Raw genomic sequence first — 21,449 nt, forward strand, 5'->3', positions numbered from 1 at the left:
ACTTTACCCAATAATAGTCACCAGCTAGTTTTTCCCCATTTCTAGAATTCCAGCTGTTAAGCCAGGAAAAAGAGATAGTGATATTTAAAGTAATGTAAGAAAAAAAGAAAACACTTCCTGTAAAGCATACAAGGTGAAATCGGTTTGTTTATGTAGGGTGTTTGCTTGCCTCCACACACTCTGGAGAATGGGGCTGTCCAAGAGCAGGCTTGTAGCAGCAACGCTCAGTAAGGCACCTGCGTTTGGTAGGTGTGGCAGGAACATGCTGTTGTCGCTTGGAAAGATGAATGTTAAAAAAGAAGCAGCGGTCATAGTACCAGACTTAGCCACACTACACTCACTCAGGGGACATGGGGAGAAAAGGAATTTAGCTGCTTTACACATTGTGGCATCTGCTAGCTCTGGACGACGCTTCCTAGAGTATCAACTTTTACTGGGGATAAATGACAAACTGCTGGGCTCATCATCTCTCTCACCTATTTTCAAAGAGGAGCTCCAGCCAGGAGTGTTGGTGGCTGAGAACCACACTCCACCGATGCAGCTTTGTGCAGTGCTAGGCAACAGAGGGGCACACATTCTCACAAAAAAAGCCCATGCTCCTGGGTAAAAACCTGATAAAATCAATCATGCATGCACGCCCCATACACACACACAGCCTCTGTGATCGCAGGGGTTGATTCTGGTTGCATGAGATGAAGAATATTGCCAGTCATAGGCATGAGGTGACCCCCTTAAAATGAACAGCCAAGGCATTCACCTGGTCAAAAAAAAAAAGATACATGAACATTTCTAACAGCAGCTTAAATAGTGAAACACTTTATATTGTGAAATAACTATACTATTTATTTAAGTTACACTTTTCAAACTCTGGCTGTCAAATATTTGAGCTACATCACTTAATGCCAGCAAGGTAAAGTAGTAATCAAGAATTCAGCCTTACAGGGGTTTAGAAAACAAACAAACAAAAAGAAACCCCCCCAAAGCTCCCTGAAGCCTCCCTAAGTCAGGCATATGCCTGTACACAGCTACAGCTCAGCTTGCTAAATCGGTTACATCTGCTCATCTGAAGACGTTCCTGCAGAATGAGGTGCTGAGCAGCACACACAACTTGCGCATTTCAGTAGGCCGGTCAAAAACAGTTCACTTGGTAGTCTTGATGTTTTCATGTCCCACCATTCTCAGAATTTCAAATGCCAAGGAAGCAACCGCAACATCAGCGTGAGAGCTAGGAATTAAAACCAGTAACATCTATTAGACATTGTCAGGGGAAACCTTTTGTTCAAATCCCGCGTTTGTCTGTCTGTATCTATGTTGGAAAATTCTTAAGAGCCATTAACTGCACTGTATACCCCGCTTTTCTGTTAAGCAGCAACATGCAACTAGTGATTCTGCCCTGTAGCAAATCTTGTGTAAAAATGAATTTCAGCTCAAATTCACAGGAACTGCTACCTCACTCAATCTCCTCTGTAAAAAGAAGATATAATTTAGCATGCCCCCCCATGAATCTACACATGAACACTCCCAGCTTGTCAGAAAAATATGTTTTCACACATACAGCCCTCTTAACGCAGCGGTGCTCCATGCAGGGAGGCAGTTTCACTCACAGTGTTGCCCACCTCCTGCAAGGAGGACCAAGTGCCCCACCACACGCAGCTCTGCAGGTTTGAGATTGAATGGTGGGATCTTCCCCCTTTGCTTCCTCACCTAAGTTTTTATGACACGTATTTTGCCTAATTTTTCCTTCTGGAAACACATGGTTTTTCTAGCATTGGAACAGAGGCTCTAACCCATTAGTGCTAGTCCAGAGAAACAAGTCGGGTTTTTTATAGACTACCATCCCTCACTTTAGCTTAGAAAGGACACTAGTAGACCAATCTGCAACTGCTTCGGTTGCTGCTAATGACAAATACCTACCGACACTCCATGTTTTGGGCAACACAGAGCTAGCCAGGAAATCTAAATGATCAGTCTTCACTGTGTAAGCCAATGTCTTAATGAGCAGCAGTCTAAACCAGAAAATTTAGTTATCTGAAACAAATTCGTCTTGGCAACTGCCTTCACTGAAAAATAAATGGCTACGATCCCACATTTTAAAGTGTAGATTTGATTCCATGTAGCTACTAAGCAGAATGGGTTGGTTATGTGTCACTCTCAAAACTGCCTGTTCCGACTAGCTGAGGATGTATCGCAGAGGAGGAGTTTGGCAATCCATGGCTGCTACACGGCAGCAGGAGAGCACCGATAGCAGCTTGCCGTCCAAGCAGTGCCCCTCTCGGCACGTGACTGCTTGGCTGGTATCCTCCTTCTGCCGCACCCGCGGAGCGAAAGATTAGAAACCTGTCTGTAAAAAATGAGCAAAGCAAAAACACTCCTCCATCACTTCAGCCCAGTGATAGTATGTGGGCGGAAGGGCCTGGGAGTTTAGACTACTCAGAGGATGGCCTAGATCCAGGATCTCGGTTGTAGCCTTCTCTAAAACGTTTCCAGTTCTGCATGAGATACAGAGAGGCTTCTTAACAGCGTTCAAAGCACAGGTGAGGAGACCAAGTTTATCAGGTCACAAGGAATATTCTGGGAAAGACGCCACATAAGGGAATCTGGGGAGATGGCAGAACACCCATAACCTCCATAAACAAAACAGCCATTTAGCTAAAGCTGATTAAGCTTGCTAACCCCAGGCTTCTCCTGCCTGCCCGTTGCCAATTTATCTATGTCTGAGTCCATTCCAGCCCCAAGATCCAGGCTGAATCCCTCCCAGTTTTCTCTGGAGGCAAATGGATAGGGACATGTGTTCCCCAAAGAAGGGGAGAAGGGGAAATGAAATCCGTGAGCTCTTGGGGGCTCCCCTGTTGCTGCTGCAGTGTGGGAGCTCAGCGCAGCAAAGGAACTTGGCTTACCCTAATGTATCAACACACTCATCGTTGGCATCAGCTAGAATTTGGTCTGCTGAGCATCTTGTGTCAAATAAGAGAGTACTGTTTATCCTGGGCTCTGTAGTATATGGTTTTCTGAGTACAGAAATGTATAGATAACAGACTATTAGGGGAAGCCAGAAAAGCAGACTCAAAGACAGCAGCTGAGCTGTCTAGTGCATCTAATGCTGAAATGCTACAAAATAGAGTGAAAAATAGTTCTAAAAGAAGAAAACCCTGTCTTTCCCCACTGTCATCTTCCATGGAGGTGCCAGTGTCTCCCTTGGGGAGACCTGACATTTTATTTCAGTTAGATAATTTAATGTGTCATAAAAAAACCCCATGAGTCAGCAGGTGAGTATGCAAGAGGGATGCAGACTCTTCTCGACAGGTTTGGTTAGTCCTCGGTGTGCATCTCCTTACACTTACCACGTCCCAACATTTCCTCTCCACATCTGCCCACATCCCCCCTTCCTTCCAACACAGGCTACACCCTGCCGTAATGTCAAGGAGCCAATTTTCCCAAACAACTGACCCATATAAAGCCTGCATTGGGGAGCACAAAGAGCACTGAAAAGATTATCTTAGTGTTTCAAAAACTGATCTATAAACTACAATTTATCAATTTGAGTTCAACCAGGAGTGAAATGTAGCCTAGCAGCCCATGGCAGGAGTGTAAAATTTGTTTTGAGGGGCAGAGAACAGTAATTCATACGTTCATATGTCCAAGGGAGATTAGATGAGGGAAAGTCTATGGGAGGTGAGCTGAGGTTTGGCCAACTTGTTGGGACTAGCACCTCTGTTCTCGCAGAGAAGGCCACGGCATTCCCCAAAGTCTCATACCTTCTCGGAGAAGCCACAGGTATTCTTAAACAAAAGTAGTTCTGTTCTTCAGCTGTGCATTTGAAGGTAATCAGCTTGCAAGTGCACCAAACACAATTACTTTAAAACAGGACACAAACATCGCATTGTGCATCTAGCCCACTCCGCCAAGAACCACTGACCAGTATCCAGTTATAGAGGCCAAGTGTTTGGAATAAAATAAAATAATATATTTTAAAAAAAGAAAATTGACACCTGTGCACACACATTGAGCTGGACCATGCAGCACACTGTGGCTCGCTGCAGCTGGGGATCAAAGCACGCCGCTGCTGTGGCAGAAACGCAGGCAAGCTCTGAATGAGAGGAGTTTGGAGGAAAGCAGTCTGGGGGGGGGGGGGCCAGGGACAGAAACCTGAGAAGCTTGTACTGCACAGAAGGCGATTACAGGAGAAGACCATCGCAGACAAAAGAGGAGGCGAGTGCTCTCAGCCCTGGAAATTCCTGGAAGCCTGAGGGAACTCACCTGGCAGTTTGGGCCAGGCTCTCTAGAGTTTGGATAAGAGCATCGCCATCATTCTTCAGGCTCTCCGAGCGCTTCTCGTTTGAAGTTATCTGGAACAAAAAGAAAGAACCGTTATCAAAGGCTTAGAAAGAAATTCCTCTCTGTCATTTTTTGTGGGATAGGGGAGAGGGAAACAAGTTATAGCATTTATTACAATTGTAAATGGAATGTGACATTAAAGAGACCCAAGAGAAAGTCCCTTTTACTGAACAGGATTGAATTTTAGGCACAGACCATCTAAAATGTCTTGGCTTAATTAACGAGATTCACTCTTGTTCTGAGTCCCTGTAAGTGTGCAAATTCACACATCACAGTCTGCCAATCCTGATTTCATCCTTAGTACCAATGCAAATACAAGCCCCATTTAATCTGAATTCCAGGGAGATCTTGGGGAGGCAGTCGTTTTCATTTCTCGCTTCAGGGAAGAAATAACCAAGTTTGTATCAGCCTTCAGATCACGACACGTGGAGTTTCCAAGAGAGGAGCCAGGTTAAAATCACTGCAACATTAGCAGTTGCGTATTGAAATTTTCCTTGCCCCTCATCAGTCATTAGGATTATTACCTACAGAGGACTGTTACCTACAGAGCAGGGGACTGAGTGACCAAAGCTATATGCCCTTTTGTGTCAAGTGAATCCTGATTACAGCTGATTTTGCTGTTGGTGTGTGTTATCACGCTAATCTGTAATGACTGGTTTATTGTTTCCCCAGCCTTAAGCAGTATAACTACACAGCTCCAAGCAGCCACACATTTCCTGACCAGTTAAGCAGGTGAATGGGAAGGTCACGGGGGACACGGCATGAAGCCGCACGGCACTGTGGCACAGACAGACACTGAATGCTTGGCAGATTGCAGAAGAAGCTCTCGTATCTCAAAAAATTACTGAAAAAAAGACTTGTGTGTCAGTTCCTACTTGCAAAGGTAAATAAATCTTGGCCAAAGAGAAAGGAAAAGAGGAGGACCAGAGCAACTGATTATTTCAATACTGGAGGAGTTAATGCTTGGAACGATGACTTCTAATCCCAAAATCTGGCAAGCACTTTTAAACTTTAGCATGCTGCGGCTGGCCCTATTTACCATTGATCAAGCATCTGGGCGATACGCCTTCACAACTCCCTCTTAAATCACAAGAGAAGCTATATTTACAGCTGCCATCCCACCATAATTTATCAGCAGCAATTCTGCAACAACAGTGTCACTACATCTATAATCATAACATCCTGTAGTTAAGCAGAAACAGGGAAGAGGGACCTGTCTGAAGTAAACTAAAATGTATCCTGTGTGTTGAGAAAAACAGTGATGCCATTACCTAAGTACAAATCATTGGTAAATCCTGATTACAGGTCATTAAACCTTTTTACTCTCTTGAGGTTTATATGTGACCCTTTCAGTTTATACTTCAGTAATGCATTCTTCTTCATTTGTTACCTGTTAGACACAGAAGATGTTTTGTAATCTGGGTTCTGAATGTGAGAACACCACCACACATAATAGTAGCAATACAGTTGCAATACAGGGAGAAAAGTGCTTTCACCACAAGACATTGCTTTCCATTACTAAAGAGTGCTCCTGCCTCTACCAAATGCTTCCCCTCACTTCTGCAGCTCACCAGCCGCTGCCACGTTCTTTGCACTTGCCACATCCGTGCCCCTTGTTTATCCTGCACACTTGAAAGAGGAAGAGGTCGCAGGGGGAGGAAGGTCATTGAAGACTGGATCATGCTCCATAAAACTACGAGGTCAAATAAAGGTTACAGATATCTCTAATTCTAATACATCCTCACTCTTGGGTGCTGACATCTGTACAACCTTCAGTGTCTTTTAACAAATTAGCCTTTGTGCATTATACATAGATGGAACATTCAAAATATGCTCAACTAGGAAATCTGTACCAAGAAAAAGTTTTAATTCTAAAATGCTCTATTTAAACAGCTTCGTTCAGCTGAGTCATAGGGTCTGACTATAAGCTTGCCCGTGTTGCAGCATGCCTTGTGTCATTATTAAGAATACACTTCTGTGGATACAATGCATTTGAATGGAAAGGATTAAAACGGCTTTATACGCACAGAAATCGTAACAGACAGAACAGAAAGACCCATGAGATCATCTACCCCATCTTTCCTATTATACTCCACTGTTCAGAGCAGCTTTCAGCCACAAGCAATGGGCTGCTGCGATATCCATCCATAGGGGCTGCTCCCCTCTCTAATAAAATGTTTCAGTGCCTTCAGAAAGGACTTTCAGCAGTAAAGGTGGGTCCACAGGGAGAGAAAGGATCAGGCTTTTAACATCATGAGGAGCCTGCAGACTGTTTACATTAAGTCTAAAACAAATTTAGGACACATTTTCTTGAGAGCATCAACTAACAGCTTCACACAAGCTAAGGGGTGTCGGTGAAGAACAGACCCATCCAGCCGGCGGTGCCACCTGCACGCGCAAATGGAGAACCTGCACAGACAAAACGCGGCTGTACGGATTTACGCAGGCAGATGGGGTTTCCACACCCGCTCTTGATCACCAGCCTCCAGAAAACTGCTTTCTATCTACCACCAGGCATCCACACCATGGACCTGGGACAGGGTCAACGCTGCAGTGGAAGGAAAGCTGCAGGTTGAATATAGAGCGAGCTGCCAGTGCCCTGTAAGCCAGCTGGACCGCAGCTGCCTATGGTTTTTTGTCAGTACTCTCATGCTGTTACCGCTCTGACCGCTAGAATTTATTTGCCCTTTATATGAGGTTGTGTAGCAGATCTGATTGCTCGCTGAGTCACCAGAAGGTCTCTCGCATACGACAGATTAGATCCTGCTTCACGTAAAACCCATGAGAAATACTGTCCGAATCACTGTTCGCTTTCAAGACCCAAGATAAAACTTTACCCATGTTTCTCATTTTAAAATTGTTCTGGTTTTGTCTTCATTTTGTTCCATAGATAAAAATAAATTATGACAGCACATAAAACTACCAGTAACCAATCTTTTAGAAATAAGTGTATTTTTCACTCATTCCATTATCTTTTTCCTCTACCCAGCATTGCTGTATCTTTTATCCACACCAGTTCTAGTTCTTGTTCACTTAGAACTTTAACAACTAGTTTAATGATCTCTTGTAATATTGCTATTTGTTAGGGCTGGCTACAACACATATTCAATGACATAATCAATAGATATTCCTGTAATTAAAAATGTAGTTAGATCTCAGTTTAGTTGTACACTCACTGCAATTTAACAAGAATTTCAAAATGTTCTTTATTAAGCTAATAGCCATTCAGCAGCTTTCCTCTCTTCAATTCTATTAAACAAGGATGAGCCACAAGGAATACCGTAATTGATAGGTAAAGATCAGTATTTCCTAAAATTCAGGATAGCTGTTCAGGTATTATGGTGCTGCTAAAGGTGAGTGCAGGAAAAGATATATTATACAACATTCGCTGGAAGATCGTCTTCACTAATAAATTGAGGAGTTTGGGCTTCTTGGTCTAAGAAGTGATATTTGCAATTCAGGTTTCAAGAAAGCGTGGAAACCTATAGGACAATTACTTTTCCTAAGGCTGGTTTCATAATATTGAACTGCTTTCTCTGATTAGTCATAACTCACATTTTGTAATTTATGACTGAGTTAAATAACCTAAGTAGTAAACTACTCTTTCACCTTTTTGAAGAGAAAGAAGTTCTCCTGCTTTGTTGAGGTTTCAAGTAAACCGTAAGCTTGATGTCTGTGAAGTAAACTGGGAAATAATGCAAAATATTGATTGGGTAAAAATAAGGAGTTTTTTATGTGAAATTGTTTTGGTTGAAGAAAGGCCTCGAGCATATTTAGCTACACCTTCAAGTGTAATCTTCTCAAATAAACAACTGCTGGAGATGTTTACCATTTCCACATTCAACGGATGCTTTTCCGCAAGCCATCACCATGCCTGTATACACAGATACAAGCAAGGCATTTCATAAATGCTCTTTCTCACAAACTGGCTTTTTCTCTTTCCTAAACATGCTTAATATTTTAACCTCATAAAGTGATGCTTCCTTACTTTTTCCTCAAAATTGAATACAATTAAGCTAATTACCTTTGCAGGATTAGTTAGCTCAAGTTCTCGCTCAACTTTACCGACACTGGCTGAGAGCAGCCACACAGGTAACAGGGGAGCTGCTGTGGGCTGGTTTATCAGAACCACCAGATACTTGTAGGTCCAATGTTGGCATCACTTGAATATCGACAGATGCTGTGAATAAAGTACCACTTATTCCCAGTTGGAGGCTTTTCTGTGAATGGGAATTGTATCTTCAGGTAATACTGCGGTAAAACCAATCCCCATTTTTTCTCTGTGCACTAACTGGGACCCGGTGTAGGACATGAAATATATTCTAAAAAATAAAGTTTTCAGAATTAAAAAAAAATTAAAGAATTAAGCGCACTCCTATTGCCCTCTAGACACTATTTCAAATAATGTCTTCATAGTAAGTGCTGTCCCAGCAATTTTAAATGTGCATCTCAGACTTCTCATTCCTGCTTCCACCTTTGACTGGCTGAAGGCACTGTCAGTAGGACACAGAGCCTTTCATCCCCACCCAAAGCTGCTGTTTCAAATGCCATCCAGGCTGGTGGTGATTGAAAGTTGATGGCTATTCACAGCTGCTTAGTGTGACCTTATTCCCATTTTTTAAGGAACAAATGTCACAAAATACAGTGGTGTCAAAAACATCACTATAGCTGATGTGACAGCCCAGCAAATAAGTCAATGGGATGGTAAATTCAGAAATGAAGCACAATGCCTGGACTGGAAGAGAAAACCTTCCTGTGTTGCGGCCAATCTTATGCCCATCCCAGGGCACTTAAACGTACTTTTCCTCCCAGGCTGTCAGTGCTGAGCTATTCACAGGCACTGCAGTAATCAAATAAAACATGTCACTTGGTTTGTCATTCACAACTCACAGCAACATGGCCAGAAATATGCAGCAGTTCCTTCTTCATGGAGGAGCACACTAACAAAGAATACACTGCAAAGAGGGACTCGTTCGGGTGAGCATCTATGTGAAATAAAACTAACAGATCCATTGATTGTGTTCAAACTTACTAAATATAAATATTTCTTTCAAAGTAAATCCCTCTCCAAGCATACACATTGAGCTGGCATTGCCCAGAGGAGATATATCAAACAGATCCATCACTTCCCATGACGGATCAAACAGATCCATCGCTTCCGTAGGCCTGCACACTTCCTTACTCTTACAAAGTAATGTAGCCCCACCTTTGCGTAATGAAGGGCCAGACCCAATAAAGCATTTGAAGCCTATAAAGTAGAGGCTGTAATGATTACGTTATAGGTGTCAGCCCCCAAAGAGGAATCCCGAGCGGAGACCAAGATACCTGCACGGGGCATGGGGAGTGCATAGTTGCTGAAGGGCATGGAAACCTGCACACTGAACACGAAGTTATCTGAATTCCCTCTCCTCTCCGGAGCTCAGACTGCTAACACAGACAAATGAAAACTCATGGTCCAGACAGCAGAGACCACAACTCCAACCCTCTTCTCAGTGCCCCCGCACCAGGCTACGGGCTCCTGTGCTCTCCTGTAGTCCTCTCCCCTTTTCTAGGCAAGTGAAGGTCACATTTTTGTTGCTGTAGCACGGTTTCCACTGAATGGGGACAGGCAGGGAGGTTTGGATGGTTCCCACGCAGTGAGAGAATAACACCACAGCACGGGGACTTGGCAGGGAGGCAAGAGGCAGCATGGCTCTCCAGGTCAGAGAAGTTAAGCATGAACTCCCATTTACCAGTGGAGCACTCTAGCTAATAGGGCAATTTTATATCCGTGACAGGAATCTTTTAAAAAATAAACCCAAACCAACTAAAAACAGGAACAAAAAATCACGGATATCTACAGTGGTCTTTTGTGAGGTATTTAATCTGGCATTTGCTAGACGTGCTCTAGGCAGGCACATGGGACTGGACCCTTCAAAGCGCTTAGGTGCAACCAATTTACAGGTTGTTTAATGAAAATTAATGGTAACTCTTGCCAGGCTATGCAAGTGTAGCAGAGGAACACCTGAGGACAGTGTGCTCACAGAGCACTAGGATGGCCACAAGTTATTTTTGCTCTCCATAACGTATGAGAGCTCATTCTAAAATGGCAAAAACCTTCCTGGCGTTCCCCCCCCATCACAGCACGCTTCCTCGCTACTCTTCTCTCTACACATGGTTCAGCCGGAGAGAGACAGACACAGAACGTGTGTGTGGGAAGAACAAATCAAGTCGGACAAGTTATATTTATGTTACTAATTGCCAACTCATTTGAACAGGCCTGAGCAATGTTGCTGGACCATAAAAACAAGAAATGAAAGTTACAAAAGCATGAGTGTTCCAGGTGTGCTTTGGCAAGCATACTGCAGTCAGGGATTGCAGACACACAATTACAAAGACTTTGTGGCCTTCAGATCCTGCAAATACATGTGAAAACAAGCAGGTATCTGTGACAAAAAAAGCCTACATCAGACAGCTTAGCTCTGATTTTAGAGTTCAAAAACCTTTTTTTTCCCTCTTTATGGATAAAATTCTTGTTCCACTGAAGTCAGCAGCAAACTCCTTTTGACTTTGATAAGGCCAAGATTTCATTCAACATGTTTTGTTTTCTTCTAATTTGTATGTGTGTGCAGGTTTATTCTAAGTTCAAAGCAATTTCCACCGGTAACTTGGAAACGTCCCAGTTTCCTGGCAGTCTGAAAGCCATGCTGTCTCGAGGACTATTCACGGAGAGACAAGGAATGTCTCTCACATGCTATATAATGGTTAATTGATTTTGGACGTTTCTTGACACTTTCCACTTTGAGGCTATTCTCTGCCCTTCAGCATATACATAACGCACACAAAGGCAAGCTCAGTGATTGTTGTAAAGTTGTAAAATTACCGACTCTAAGGGGCATTGTCTAAGCATAAGAGAAGATTCGTAAAACTGCGGGGTAATTATTGAACAGAAGACTGCTCTCTGCCTTGTTTGATTTTTTGATTTGTTTTTTATTGCTAGCAGTGTTCTCAGCTCACTTTCAGGAAATACAAGATGTCTTTATAACCCAGGAAATAGCCATTATCACAGTTTCCATCCCCTGTAACTAGTGAGTTTAAAATATTTGACTTAATGGAACTGGATAGGGCAACCTCTTCACATCCATTAGAACCAGCTGTCCACAACAACTTCATTAGCAAAAGTAAACTGCAGTCCTGCCTGGCAAAAGGTGTCTCAAAGGTGCTACAGCAGACTTCCACATAGTGTTGCCGTGTTGACAAGTTACGCACGCTCATAAGCCAGCCCAACATCAATATGACATTAAAAATAAACACTTGCCACCCTGTTGCTGGTGATCTCATCTGCAAACACAGGTTCATCTGTCATCTGCATGCCAACGACTCCCTGAGGTACCACTTCAGACTAGTTTCACTCTGTCCAAACAATGATCCCAGCCAGCCTCAAACATCAGCTTTAGCAAAATGAGGCCACATACCGAGCTTATACAAACCTTGCAAGCCCCTCAGATCCCTCTTCCTGCAGGTCCCAGGCAGCTGCCTGTCCTCACCTTGCTGGGTCTGATGAGACCACCACCTCCCAGGTACACCTCACCCTGATGGTCTTGTATGACTTCCCCCTTATAAAAGGAACAGGGAAATCCACTGGAATAATTTTTCACTACCACAGCAGGTCCAATTTAGGCTCAGATCCTACGTTTATGTTCCTTTAGGAGCTATTATAGAGGCTCCTGGTTGTCTTTGAGCAAAAAAACCTAAAAGCAGTTAGGAACACACACTGTAAAACAGCACAACAGGTTCTCTGCACATCTAGATTTCCCCTCAAGTTCATCATTCCCTGGATCTCTCATAGCCAAACGTCCTTCATAGTCTCTCTTTCTCTTCATCAGCTTTTCTCCTAAAATAGCTTCTGACAAGTAACTCCCAATCCCCCTTAAATGTTGACTCCTGTAATTCTTTTTCCAGTGCCGCTGTCTTTTGTGGCCTAATAATTCAACTTGTGAATAAGATCCCTGAATTCCAGCATCTGTCATCCCTTATACCTCCCTGTAAAATCACAAAATAGTCTGACTGCAAAGTTTTTTTGGAGTTATATCCAACTTCCATTGATATGCTCCATGGGTTAGGAATGGCCTTCTTTTCTTTTCATGTTCATCTAGTACAGCTGAACCTAGATCTTTCACCACCATGTTTCGTGCTATGACGATTCAAATAATTTCAAATATTTATATACTTGTAAGGGTAAGAATCATTACTACATATAACTCATCTTCTCACTATTAGGAAAACCAGTGACACCCAGAACATGTTGGAAAGTGCTGACCTCCAAATGGCAATTACCATACAGGAGAAGTATGCAAGCAACCAAGCAATTACCAATTTCATAAATGCTTTTATATCGAAGGACACAAACACTTGAGCAGCCGTGCCTGTGATGCTCAGGTGAACTGGACAAACCCCTAGGAACTGCTGAGCAGTTGCAGTTTACTGAGGAATTTGAGTTTTAATGCATACAGCCTCCAAAAAAATAATACCTCCAACCTGACGTTGTACCTTGTCCTGCTTTAAAATGCTCCTAATAAAGATAAAAGACTACTGTGCCTGGACAAAAGCAGAGTGATGCGAACAGATGCTGTCAAAGTTGTCCTTATACAGATTCACTGATGCAATTCAAGTCTGATCTAGTATGCAAAATCCTTAGCTTCCCCTGAGCAGAACCTTTATATGGCATTGATTAACTTTCATGGAGGATGAAACAAAATTGGAAAGCTCATGCTCACATTGGTTATAATCTGGACTTGAACAGAAGACTCCAACAACTACAAGTCTGTACAATTTGACTTAATGTTTTAGATTTACCATTCCAAGAACAGCAGGAATATGATGAGTTAAATTAAGATCTAACACAGATTATGAAAAATACATACTTAAAGAATAAAAAGAGTAGCAAAATCTTGTTAGAAAATCATTATGAACTACGATTTTGAGCTAAATATTAAAGCATTAAACATTAGTTGCTTTGTAGCCCCTATAGATTTGGTTTCTATGGACACATAAAACTTGGACATAGAACCCTTGAGGTTTTTCCTTAAGTACCAAACATGGATAGTCTTTCACATACTGAAAAAAGACAAAAAAAGGTCTGATGATTTTTTATTAGGGGAGAAAAGCATCATTATATTTATGCTTTATGTAAAAAGCAACTAGGAATGTAAATGACTGAACAGGGATATAAGTCTATAAAACACCAGTTTCTGAGGAAAATTATGCTTTATGTAATGGTTCAATTTCCATAAAATTGTAAAAACTGTCATAAAAATAAATGGACTTCTGAAATCGATGCTTGCTTATTGTCATGTGACAGATGGCTCTGACTGCCTGGCAGAGAGCAAACAGCTACCTAGTTGGTCCTCACTGACCTCGGAGAGACTCATTTTGGTCTATTCACATTTTTTTTTTAATGAGCCCGGTTGCATTTAAGTATCTTTACAGCAGCTAGTAAGTCATCCATGTGCAATTACAGAGAGGAGGTCAAAAGGAAGTAATAGTGATGAGCCCAACAGATGACACAGCTAGGCAATCTCAACAGTATTGCACTATGTAAAATTACAGTGCACTGAAACACCAAATGAGTCCGGCAATCCTTTTGTGGCCACAGAAACAATGAATTAGGACTCCATAACGAAAACAACAGTGATAGTCACTGAGAATTACACTTGCTTTGAATTATGAATCGAATAAACAGGTTGCAGGTTTCAGAACTGCCAGTTTCACTGTACAACCCAAAGCAAAACATCTGTCCGTGTGAAAGGAGAGAGTATTTCTCATTGCTAATTATGGTAGTATAGTATCGTTTTTCAGACAGCTCCTGTATCTATTCATAATCATACTGGGCTCCCAGTACCCAAATACCAGCACAGTGCTAATCATTTGGGGGGTGGGAGGGTGGTCTTGGAAAGCAAATGTCCCAAACAAGGGGGTAAGAAGCTTCCCCCAGGAACATGGGTTCGCAGTATGCCAGCCACTGGCATAAAGACTTTTCATTCTTGCTGCTCTCTGAAATTAAGGGCAGGTCCCATATTTGATCCCCCCCTCTGTCAGTGTCATTAAAGATCAGCCATTACAGATTGACCGAATACTTTAATCTCAGTTGTCAAAACAACCATCAACCAAAATGGCAGCCGAAATCTGCACTTAATGCAGACACCCATATACTTTCAGACTTACACTACTTATTCCAAATAAACAGAATAAGATTTAATGTAGAATGACTAGTTCAATAGGCCAAATTGCAAGTAAGTATTCACAGTTACTTCAGAGATCATCCCCACTCACTGCATCTCACACGAGTCGCCAGTACATTCATGTTTTGGTTTTTGTCAACACTTGCCATTATATTAAGTTGTGTTTGGACTCCACGTGCTTCACCCTTTATGAGACCTGCTGTTTTAGTGACATCAAGAAACTAGTGATTTGACAATTTCATATAGATTTTCCTCTTCCTACCTCAACTTGCGTATACCCGCACTTGGCTGACTACCACAGTTTCATCAGTGACTGGCAGGAACAGATTCCCGAGTAGCTTTCCTATGCTTTTATCAATTAATTGAGTTCCAGCTCCTGGCAGCCTGTGTAGAAGAGAAACCCTTGCAGCTGTCCCCAACATAGTGCCATCTTACTGATTTTTATAGTAATATTTCAAGATACAGATGAATATAAACACTGTGGAGTTTCTTTACTGCAACTGCAAAACAAAAGGGCTCTAAGACAAGGTTATATGATTTACAACGGGAACTTGCAAAGAGAAGATAAATCACCTTTTTCTCTCAATACAGTTCCGTACAGTCATCTTCATCTTTTCTTATCAGCTGACATTTCCAACTCATGCAAGGAGTGCTCTTATTATGCTAGGGAGCAAAAAGGATCAAGCTCTTCAACCTGGCAGTCTTCTATCAACAATAAAAGAAAAAGATACAAAGACTGCGAGTCCAACATGATGTCACTAACTAGTGACATGAATGGCAATGTACTGCTTTACTGTTAATAAAAGAAGTCAGGGAAGACCAAGGCTCATTTTATTTAAGGATAAACTGAAGTAGCTGGTAACTCATCCCTGACAGTATAAAAAGAAGGGCAACGCATGACAACTCTGTGTAATACTTCACAGCAGATGGAGTGAGGGGAAGGAGACTAGCTGTCTGTGCAGCTGGTGGGCATGGGAAGGACAATTTTGTCCTAGTGCAACTGCCTGGTTGTGATCACCAAAGTAGGACAAGGCAAGGAGGAATATATCACAGTGTCAAGAAATGAATGTAGAAGTTACAAAATATCTGCTTAAATTGTTCATCCTCTCCACGTAGAAGGCGGTGTCTGGCACTGTTACCACAGATACTCCAGCTTATCTTTTCCATTGCATAGTTAAACAAATTTTAGCTAAATTAAAATCATGCAATTAAGTAAAGAGTCAAACAATCACAAGTACTTGCGTTAAAGCAGTTTAAGAAATTACCAACCACTTAGCTAGGATGTGAAATCTATGTATATATGCACTAAATGGCAATGTTAAGTGGGCTGGCTTGAACCACCACAGTTGGTGATTTACACTAACCCATTTTACTCCATGCTGTAGAAGACTGGGGTGCCCATACAGTCAGCTGTGTTGTCTCAGGCAAGGTAGTAATTTCCAACTGAGCAGGCAACAGCTCCCTCAACTCCTTTGCCTTGATAGCACTGTGATGGATGTCCTTATTTTAAAAGCTCGCTAAATGTTAAAATTCTGAGCAAGAAATTGCTATCAACAGAGGAAAGATGCTAGCACAATTATTTTTAATGCATCCTTATTTTTATAAAACATATTCGAATCGAGATCAGTTATGTCATCCATTAGTTATGTGGTCCAAGACCCTTGACAAATGGGTTTTGTTGGGTTTAGTTGCCATGGTTTAAACAAACAAACAAATAATTCACTGCCCCAACTGTCTGCTCCATTTCATTGCCAGGGGTTCTTGTCCCGAAAGCATGAAGGGGAGAATAAATTCCCCGTTTATATCTCACTTGCTCTGGTTCACAACTTGTCCTATTAGCTTAAACAGCTGATGAAGGTAGGCCTGCATTAACACTGGGCTGAGGTGTGTTTCCAGTTCTGTAGAGTCGGGACAGCAGAGAGGCAGGACAGCGAAGCAGAGGTGGCAGTGGAGCAGGCAGGGCAGCAGACTCCACTGCATCCAGCATCTCAGAGCCTTAACCATGAGCTCACAGACTTTTGTCATTAAAAGGTGGAGATAAGGAGGTAGAAAGCTGAAAAGAGAAAACTTTCAGTGAAGAAGTAAGTCCACAACAAAAGGAGAGCCTGTCCTTCCATAAACACAAAATCTGCTGAACTCCCAAAGAAGAAACCCTTTTTCCTACACGAGGTAAACAGTTTAATTTGGATAGGAGAACATTCTCTGGAAGACAAACTAACTGTTTCTCTTTGTAACTCTGTAATACAGCAGAGATTGACCTTTGCATCCTCATTTTGATGCTTATCTTGAACAAACAGCCTAGAAGTCAATGTCTACAGAGAAAAAATTAGGGAAGTGACTTTTCTCTGAAAGTACAGAGCAAGTCCTAGAGAAAATTTTAATAAATATGAGTCCAGCTGCTGTGGCTGAATGTTAACCAGCTTTGTGATGCAGTGTTTATTTGGCCATGAAATGCTTGCTGAGACAAGTTAATCATATAATTCAAGATGGAAGTTTAAATCTTTCAGGGAGAAAATGATCCTTTGTAGCTTTTGTTATCTCAAAATACATCATATTCCAGTATCAGCAGAAGAACAAACATTTTCTTATTTTATACATGCATCGGCTTTTTGCTTTTATCTCATGGGTGAATTTAACGTTCAAGGAATGGATACGACTGACTAAAGCCAATCCTAATGAATGCAAGGGTTCTGACAAACTTCACCCACGCAGACTGGGCAGCGAACCTTACACCTAGCTTACAGCACCGCCACTTCTGCAGTCTTGGCTTCAGTTGAATAGACAATTGTATCGAACTGTGTACAAAACAGCTACCGACAACCCAGCTTTCGGCTATGATCTAATCGGGACGTGAACTGGATATTTTTTCCTCTCATTTTCTTTTTGACTATGGGAAAAAAATGATGAAGTACTATTATCACATTCATAATAAATACACACAGGTTCCAAATAAAGCATTTCTAACTCAATAAAGCAGTTTGTTTTCTCTTAGAGTTTTCAAGCTAAAACTCCTCAGACATTTTTGCTGATGCGCAGCTAATTACATCATTGTTTTGCATTTGCTGTTGCACAACTACCATGAACAAGGTGTGCCTTAAAATTAGATGTTGCAGCCCATACGCTTAACCTGATTAGGTCAATAATTTAAATATTAACACAGTTATGGAAATGAAAGGAGACAGATTCTGGTTAAAAAAGAAGTCATTATATACTCTTACACTGTATTCTTTTAAAAACATGGGACTTAAATGTTTTCAGATGCAGAATGAGCATCTGGATATCTGCCACAAGATACTACCTTTTGCTCCTATACCCACTGTGGCTGTCAATCTTATAACTCTGTCCTCCAGGACAAGGTAACTGAGTCACAGTGCAAACTTAATCACATCACAACACAAAGCTGATGCGATGATCTCATTACTGTTCCAGGAAAAGGAATAAACTCAATTCCTATTTACACCAGCAAATCTAGCTTTCAGCAAAGACCTACAAAGGCCCTGACCACATAACAGGGAGAACAAGTAGCATGAGTGGCACCCTATTAAGGAAACCATTAACGTAAGCGAGATAGTGACACTGAGACTTTTAAAGAAAGTCTCAGTGCTTTGTCAGAGGACTTTTGAATTTTAAAGGAGTTTTGAAGTTTAGCCAAATCTATGGTCCTTTTTGGTAAGGTTAAGACACCTGGAAGTTACCTTTATGTCAGGTTAAAAATAATTTTGTACATTAAAGAACAGATTTATTGCACTATTTCAAGCACTCAACCCCATATAAATTGGCTAGGAGGTTCATTTTGAAGCTCTTCACCCTTTTTTAATATTGTATTTCGTAGCATAGTATCAGACATGCAGAAACAAAATCTAAAATGACTAAATCTGACTTAAAAAGAATACCTGTCTGATCAAAGCCTTTAGCTCACCTGTGTTGTTTTGGGTTTTGGGGTTTTTTTGGGTTGGTTTTTTTTTTTTTTTTTAGAACTAACTAGCAGGAAAAGTCTTATCTTCTAAGAGTTGCCCTTAAAACTGATTGCTTATAAAGTTTTGAAGAATGATTGGGATTATCATTCTAAAACAGCACCCAGGGGAACTGGGTGGATCAAGGGATTGCTAATGAGATATCGAGTCTTTCATATCTAAACTGCTGATTTAAATTCAATCCAAGACAAAGATCCCCCAACTGGTGGACATGTGTAAGATTATCTGTAAGAAATGAGGTGATGTTCTCACTCTGTTCTTAGAAGACACATGTTTTAAGAGCACTGAACTGCCAGCAAAATTGGCACTCTTTGCAGTGAAACCAAGGAATGAATTGACAATGAAACAATTTAAATTAACTTTTACCTCTCAATACAGTAATATAAAACGAGGCTTTAGCTTTCTGGATCAGGTTTAGATCACAGTTACTTTCCCCAACCTGCTCAAAATAAGAGTTTCAGCTCTAAGACTACTACAGTAAATCCAAATGAAACATTTTAGTAAGGTAAAAATTACTGTTCAAGTTCCACAGTAGCTATATTGGGCTTTAATGACTTATAATTTACAGAAAGGGCAGTGGTAGATGTTAATGAGTGACTTGGACAACTTTCTATTATGCTTTTCTGCAGGAGCAGTCATTATCACATGCCAGTTGCTCAGAACATAGCACTCTCTAGTCCTCCCTCTTATTTAATAAAAGCAAATTAATCATTTCCAATCATTTATGTACTCAGTGAATTTAGACCCTAGTTTCACTCATAAATCACAGTAAATGTATCATTTTAATTAACTTACTAGTCATAGCTGTTCTATGGATGTTTTGTTTATTTGAACATACTTCAGTCTATTAACTATTTGCAACTCTTATTACTGTGATTCTTGATTTACTAGTGGGATTTGTGACAGATCAGCTGTATGACGTATTACTGTTTCTCTTTGCTGACTACTGGGTCAGACTGAGAGTCCACCTCTTAGGCCTAAAGCTCTTTGCTCTTGGTACATGACATGGCTATCTGTCTCAAATGGCTACCACACAAACCAAGCCCATAGCCAGTACAAGGAGATGGACTGACCTTAACTGCATATGAATCAGTGGATTGGGCACACACTAATGCCACAGCAGGAGCAGAGCCTGTTCCCCTTACTCAGTCTTCCTCCCTCTTTCCTTCCTCCCAAAAAGTACTCCTTCCACCCCATAACCCAAGCCCCTTCTCCCTGCAGGAACCTCCCTCACAGCCCCATAGGCAATTACCACCCAAGTGGAGGAGAACCCACCAGAGCTACCAGAGCAAGACACAGTTGTGCGCTAGTGGCGCTGCATGGAATGGGGGAGGCTAGAGGAATTCTTTGTTCTGTCTTTCAAAGGATCCCTTTACCGAGTCCACTGGTCTACCAGGGAAAACAGCTTCTTCCTGTGCTAGGTCCCAGGACAAATCCAGAGAGATTGCCCCTTGGTCCAGAAAGAAGGAATATGGTCCCTTTAAATAAAGGAAGGTGTTGACAATCCACAGATGTCTCCCCTCCCTCCATGGCACCATCAAAAAGCTCATGTAGGTTCTAAAATGCCCCCTTACAGCAGGCATGCACAGCTAGCTGATGCCACCACCAAACACGAGACAGGTTCCTTAGCAGGGGGTGAAGAGGGACACCACAATGTGTGGAAGAGGGCACCTTGAGAGAAGGTACCATTTCTTCTCCTGCTGACCCTTTCCTAACTCTCTTCCTCTTGTGCATTTCCTCCCGGATCCTGCTCACCCCAAGCCCGGTTTTGCTAGCCATCCCTCCACAGACACCCATGAGCAGGTGCTGGAAATTTGTCCTAGGGGATAAAGACAGCAGACGTAATTCATGGCAGGGGGCAGGGCTCCTTCACATCATTAGAGGAGGTCACTGATGCATCTACAGCCCCATCTCCCGAGATAGCCTGTGTGTAGAGACAGTCATATAAAGGAGTAAGACCAGCATCATCAGTCCTCTCACAGAGTCCTTGAGGAAGCCTTGGATATGGTCCTCTGGGATATGGCTGGTGAGAAGGAAGAGACTGCCTTAGTGGATGCCAGGCAAAAAGCCATTCTGAAGATACAAGTACTTGGCTACCACCTTTCCAGAAAATCAAGGTCTGACTTCTGCCACCCACGGAAGGGATGATCCCCTGCCTTCCCATTAGGTCTTCACGTAGGTGCCGAGACAACACCAGCACTTGGCCTTATCTTCCCTGCCTAAACCTCCTCCTACAGCTCTAGCTGTTCTCAGTCTCCATGCTGACCACTGGTGCCCAATCCCACAAGGCCTGGCAATTGCCAGAATGAACAGATTCCAGAGAGAAAAGGTGTACATAGAGAGCCCTTTCTTCTTGTATTTCCTGTGGATCTGTAAGAGGGGTGTCATCCTCTGCCAGGAGGCTGCTAACATGCTTCTTGGTCCCCTTCTACTTTTCCAAGGAGTAGATGTATGCACATGCTCCAATTCCCCTCCCAAAGGAGCTGGATGTGTGATCAGAGAAATGTGCCTCAGGCCCAGTGGTCTTTCTGGACCCAGATTTTATCCTCTTTCTCCTATCATTCAATATACTAGGGTGGGTAAGGCAGGTGCCTTTAGGCTCTAAAATATCTTGCACCAAATGCCAACTTGCCACAGCCCTCCGCCAACTAGCCCTTTTCATGTTGCTGCAGCACAAGGACTGGCACATACCTTCTCTACATCCCAGCACCTTTACAATGAGGAAAAGACATAATTTCCTCCCTTATCAAGCAAGCCCAAACTTCCAAAAGGCCTCTACAAAGCCTATGTCCTCTGACAAGCTATTGTAAGAATGACCGTAGGCTGACCTTGGCCAAAATCAAGAGCTCATGACCATTACAGACACCAGGTAGCAGTCCATGAAAGGGGTTGACCAGCCAGAGGGGAAATCCTTACTCAT

At 42.2% G+C, this 21,449-nt stretch overlaps 1 protein-coding gene across 7 annotated transcripts in view; it reads right to left on the reverse strand.

The window, feature by feature from the left end:
* Positions 1 to 839: 839 nt before the first annotated feature.
* ULK4 (unc-51 like kinase 4) overlaps positions 840 to 21,449 on the reverse strand; it is a 262,151-nt gene continuing 241,541 nt past the window's right edge. For all 7 annotated transcript variants that reach the window (XM_075493361.1, XM_075493362.1, XM_075493366.1 and 4 more), the window contains 2 exons: positions 4,258 to 4,346; positions 840 to 1,225 (listed from right to left, as the gene is read on the reverse strand). In XM_075493361.1, the coding sequence (XP_075349476.1) occupies positions 1,141 to 1,225; positions 4,258 to 4,346 (174 nt within the window). In that variant the 3' untranslated portion in view covers positions 840 to 1,140. The remainder of the gene's footprint in view (positions 1,226 to 4,257; positions 4,347 to 21,449) is intronic.

The sequence above is a fragment of the Mycteria americana genome, chromosome 2 (genome assembly GCF_035582795.1).
Source record: "Mycteria americana isolate JAX WOST 10 ecotype Jacksonville Zoo and Gardens chromosome 2, USCA_MyAme_1.0, whole genome shotgun sequence".
NCBI lineage: Eukaryota > Metazoa > Chordata > Aves > Ciconiiformes > Ciconiidae > Mycteria > Mycteria americana.